At 36.9% G+C, this 4,630-nt stretch overlaps 1 protein-coding gene across 3 annotated transcripts; it reads right to left on the reverse strand.

Annotated features, from left to right (window-relative positions):
• Positions 1-1,222: 1,222 nt before the first annotated feature.
• Positions 1,223-4,630, reverse strand: LOC132293138 (cysteine-rich receptor-like protein kinase 10). 3 transcript variants are annotated; one of them, XM_059790482.1, is made up of 7 exons: positions 3,707-4,630; positions 3,401-3,541; positions 3,187-3,308; positions 2,887-3,097; positions 2,453-2,690; positions 2,093-2,243; positions 1,223-1,949 (listed from the first exon to the last, which is right to left on the reverse strand). In XM_059790482.1, the coding sequence occupies exons 1-7, from the start codon at positions 4,587-4,589 to the stop codon at positions 1,617-1,619; spliced, it is 2,079 nt and encodes a 692-aa protein (XP_059646465.1). In that variant the 5' UTR covers positions 4,590-4,630; the 3' UTR covers positions 1,223-1,616. The 3 variants fall into 3 exon arrangements, with proteins under 3 accessions (XP_059646465.1, XP_059646473.1, XP_059646481.1); XM_059790490.1 differs by having other exon boundaries at positions 1,228-1,949; positions 3,725-4,630; XM_059790498.1 differs by lacking the exon at positions 2,093-2,243 and having other exon boundaries at positions 1,772-1,949.

Here is a 4,630-nt window from a genome sequence, read left to right on the forward strand (position 1 = left end):
GCATGGGGCTGTCATGGCCCCTCGTCGGGCCGCCGCGATGTTAATTCTTCTTTTGGGCTTTTCTCCTTCATCCGGACTCCGATTCAAGTGAATTTTTTTTTTTAACTTGACTAATTTTTCGCTGTCTTTCCAACGGTGTGCTCGGTGCACCCGGTTCTTTCTGGATAATTACCAGTTTACCCTTTTTGCCTTAAGTGCTCGTTTTTCTTCGCCATGCTGTTTCTCCTTCGTCCGAACTCCGAATCATGCGATTCTTGAGTCCATCTTAATTAGTTTTTCGTTGTCCTTCCAGCGGTGTGCTCGGTAACACCCGAATCTACAGTTTTCAAAAATGACTATTTTGCTCTTGGGGACTTATTTGTCATATTTTCGATCTTTTGCTTCCGCATCAGTTCTTGTTGAGTTCCACGACCTCATGAAAGGTCACTTTGACTTCTTAGAGTCTTGTTTTCTATTTTTGCTTCTGCATTCGGATCCGTTATCGGATCATCCTTACGGTTCATCCTTACGGTTCATCACAGGACATGCTGGCCTAAAAACCAGAGTCGTCACAAGACTTAAGCTTCACCTTTTGAGGTCTCATCATGATCTCCATTCCTTCATGGAACTTGTGAGCCATTTAATGATGTAACATGAAGCTATTTTGATACATTAATGATGTAAATTGATCCTTTGTAATGCATAGATGCTATTTTATCCATGTTTCTATGTATATAGGTGTTTTGGAACAAGATTTGGATGATTTCGATACTAATTGATGACAATGGGACTTGGACCATTTGTAACAGGGCCATGAGGGGGTCCAACCACACTTTTTTTCAAGAAAAATTAGTGGGGGATCGATCCCCACTCCAAAACAGAATGAGGGTTCTTCCAGGGGGTGGGCGATCAATCCCCCATTTCTTCAATTTTTAAAAAATTGCCTCTAAACTTGAAATAGTCATAACTCATTCATTGTTAACCAAAATTATGTTATTTTCTAGTCCAAACTGACCAACTTGAAGTAAGATTTCCAATGATACCAACCTCACTCCAAAAATCCAATCATAGAGAGTTATGGCCATTTTAGCCTATTTGTGGGAAGCCACGACTATAGCCACGGGAACCTTATGGAATGGTTTTGTTCGTTAATATGATTAGAATGAACTCCATTTGGCTCATTTACGGTCATTTCATCCTCCATATTTGACTTGATATGATCATTTTATTTTTGTGGGACTTCAGGTTCGGGTAAGGACCCGGTTTGCGATTCAGATTTTTGGATTCGGGTGGTGACAAATACACTTAATATTAGTGACGGAGAGAAGTGAAAATTTGAATTCAACATACCTAATCCATCATTTCAATTGACTTAGTCAGGCATAAACACTAGAAAATAGACTAGGCTTTTTATTGGCAATATCATAACGGATAAAATTTTAAATTGTAGTATAATATTATGTTGGACAAATGGTAAAAATTCATGAAAAAAATATATTGGGATCAATTTCAGAGTTTAGAAATATTAAAAAAATAAAAAAAAAATAAAAAAAAGCCAATAAATTCATATTATGTGAATACATTCATATCCTGTGCGATTAACAGCTCACTTCATTTTACATCTTAAACTTGTCATTCTATCTAGGGTAAAGTTCAGTAATAGATGCTTCATTTCGAGACGACTCCTTTGACTTGCTTGTACGTTGATTCGACTTAAATCCATTTGGCGAGCTCAAGTACTCTGTTCTGCTATGAACAAAGAATGCAGGTTTTCGAGGCAATGGTAGACTAACAGAAAGACTGTTGAGCATGACACTTACAGATGCCATAGAGGGCCTCGCCACCATATCTTCTTGAACACACAACAAGCCTATATGGATGCATCGGACCACTTCATTACTTGAATAAGAGTTCTTCAATGTTGAATCCATCAATTCCAATGGGGTCCCATTTCTCCATTGTTTCCAAGCCTGCAATAATATGTGCAGTGGTGTTCAGAGTTTTGGTATTGTCATTTTTTTTTTTGTTCTTCAACGTGGATATGATGATACTGACAATGATAAAGGGGAAAAAAAAAAAAAAAAAAAAATTGCAATATTATGTTTGCACTCACATAACTTGGAAGGCTCTCACCAGAGCTTGATTGATGGAAATAACCATTCTTCCTGCCACTTATAATCTCTAGAACTAAAACACCAAAACTAAACACATCTGATTTCACAGAAAACTTTCCATGCATTACGTACTCTGGAGGCATGTAACCACTACAAGGAAGAACAATCAGTTGGTCGAGGGCAAATATCTATGCACACACAAATTAAAAAACAACAAAAGGTCCTTGAAATTCCAGTTAGTTTGTGCATGTTATTTTAAATTAGTAACAGTGGTTCTTAGAGCCAATAATTCTACACACATAGTTATATATTGTATTGAAATTTTTAGAAAGAAGACAATAGAGAAATTGAAAACTTACAATGTCCCAGCTATTCTTCTTGTATTTCCTTGAGATTGATCCACACCAAAAATCTTTGCCATGCCAAAATCTGAAATTTTAGGGTTCATCTCCCCGTCTAACAAAATATTGCTAGCTTTGAGATCACGATGAATTATTCTTAGCTGGGAATCTTCATGAAGATAAAGCATCCCTCTGGCTATACCTTCTATAATATTGTAGCGTCTTGACCAATCCAACTGTCTTTGTTTTTCCGGATCTACATTCATAATAATAGATAGTCAACTCAAATTTGAATAATCAGATTTAGAATTATTCAAGTAAATAAACTCAAAATAAATAAATAAATATTTGTGCTATTAGTAAATGCAATATTAAACCATGGCAAACATACACATGTTATTAAACTCAATAGATAAAAAGATAATTTAAAACAAATGTGCAAGGGGTCTAACCGAACAGAAAATAGTCAAGACTTTTGTTACAAATATATTCATAAATGAGTATCTTCTCCTCTTCAGTGAGGCAAAATCCCAATAGTCTGGCAAGATTTCTATGTTGAAGCTTGGCTACCACAACAACCTCGTTCTTAAATTCTGTAGCGCCTTGTGCAGAGGTCTTGGATAGCCTCTTCACAGCTATATCTTGTCCATCACGGAGACTACCCTGTAAATTTGCAAAAATTAGTTAATAAATAGAATTTTTGTCAAGCTTTTATGACTTAATTTCAAGATGTCCTCAAAAGAACTTTTTACCTTGTAGACCTGACCAAACCCGCCTTGACCTATCTTGTTATCAATGGAGAAGTTGTTTGTGGCTGCTTCAATCGTACCCAAATCAAATTTCAAGGATTCTACAATTGTAATATCACTCCCAACTACACAGCCAAAGAATTTGAAGTGTTGAATTACTTAATTACATCACTATTATTATTTGATTCAGAATGAAATTGTTAATTCGTTTCCTTACCGTTTTCTTTTTCTATAGTATAATACCGTTTTCTGCCTCTCCTAACTAGGAAGCACAAGCCTACTGAGAGAAGTACCGCTGACACAACTATTGAAGCAACAACGGCGATAATTGTTGTTTTGACCGAAATTATCCTTTCCCCTGCATAAACAAAAAATTTATTTACATCCTCAGAAGTTAATCACAGTCCAAAACTTTTGATCATAGTTAACAAGCTTAAACCATCAAAATCAGCTTATTTTGAATATACTTAAATCTACTAAATGAACTCACAATTAGATGGTCTAGAAACGTACAAACACTTACTATGCTTTGAAATTTTACCTTTAGGACTTGCTAAAGGGTTTGGAGGAGGTAGAGGTGGAGGTGGAGGTGGAGGCGGAGGAGATGTTGGCCGTGGTGGGTCGGTGGCTGTGGAATTGAAAAATGGGTACACCTCGTACCTAATATAACAACTGGGAATAAAAATGGCCGCCCCTTGCTTTCCAACCAAGTCAGTTGGTCTGTTACTGATGCCTATTCGAAGGCATCTATCACAATCAATCTGGGATAAATCTTGTGTGCACTGCGTTAGGCTATATAGCTTCTGAAAAGCTGTGAAGTTGACTTCTTGAGTTGCAAACCTGGTAACGTTTCCAGACTCATCATTTGAAGCCCGAGTCGCTAAAACATCCATAGTTTCTCCCAGCAATTGCTCAAATCGGTCTTGTTCTGTGATATTTTGCACATTATACAGTATGATTACCGGTGATTCCACACTGGTGGAGAAAAAAGAGTGGTTGGCATAATGTAACATGCATTTATCTAACCAAATAAATGCCCTTTTCTGGTTAGGGCAAAGTTTCACTATTTCTGTCCCTGCAAGAGCCACACAATCTTGACACTCATTTGTACCCGCGATATCACCACGACAAAGAAAGAGTCCATAAGCCACGTCAGGGGCATCAAGACCGGCTGTTGCGTTGTAAAATCCGTTAATATTGTTGGTAGCATTGGAAGAAAGAGTGGAGAAGAGGAGATTGAGATTAGATTCAAAAGTGGTATTGGGAGTGTATGTAATTGTTGTATCAAAACATGAATGGGCATAGGTTGGGGCAACTTTAGTAATAGTATTGGGAATGAGCAACCAAAGAATGGTAACAATAACAAATGTATTACAGAAACTGTACGTGTAAACAGAAAACATCATAATTAATTAATAAAACACGTACAGTGAGAAAGAAAAAATAC

Source organism: Cornus florida, unplaced genomic scaffold, assembly GCF_030987335.1.
Source record: "Cornus florida cultivar Cherokee Brave unplaced genomic scaffold, ASM3098733v1 CherokeeBrave_3.0.0_Hap2_Chr01, whole genome shotgun sequence".
NCBI classification, from domain to species: domain Eukaryota; kingdom Viridiplantae; phylum Streptophyta; class Magnoliopsida; order Cornales; family Cornaceae; genus Cornus; species Cornus florida.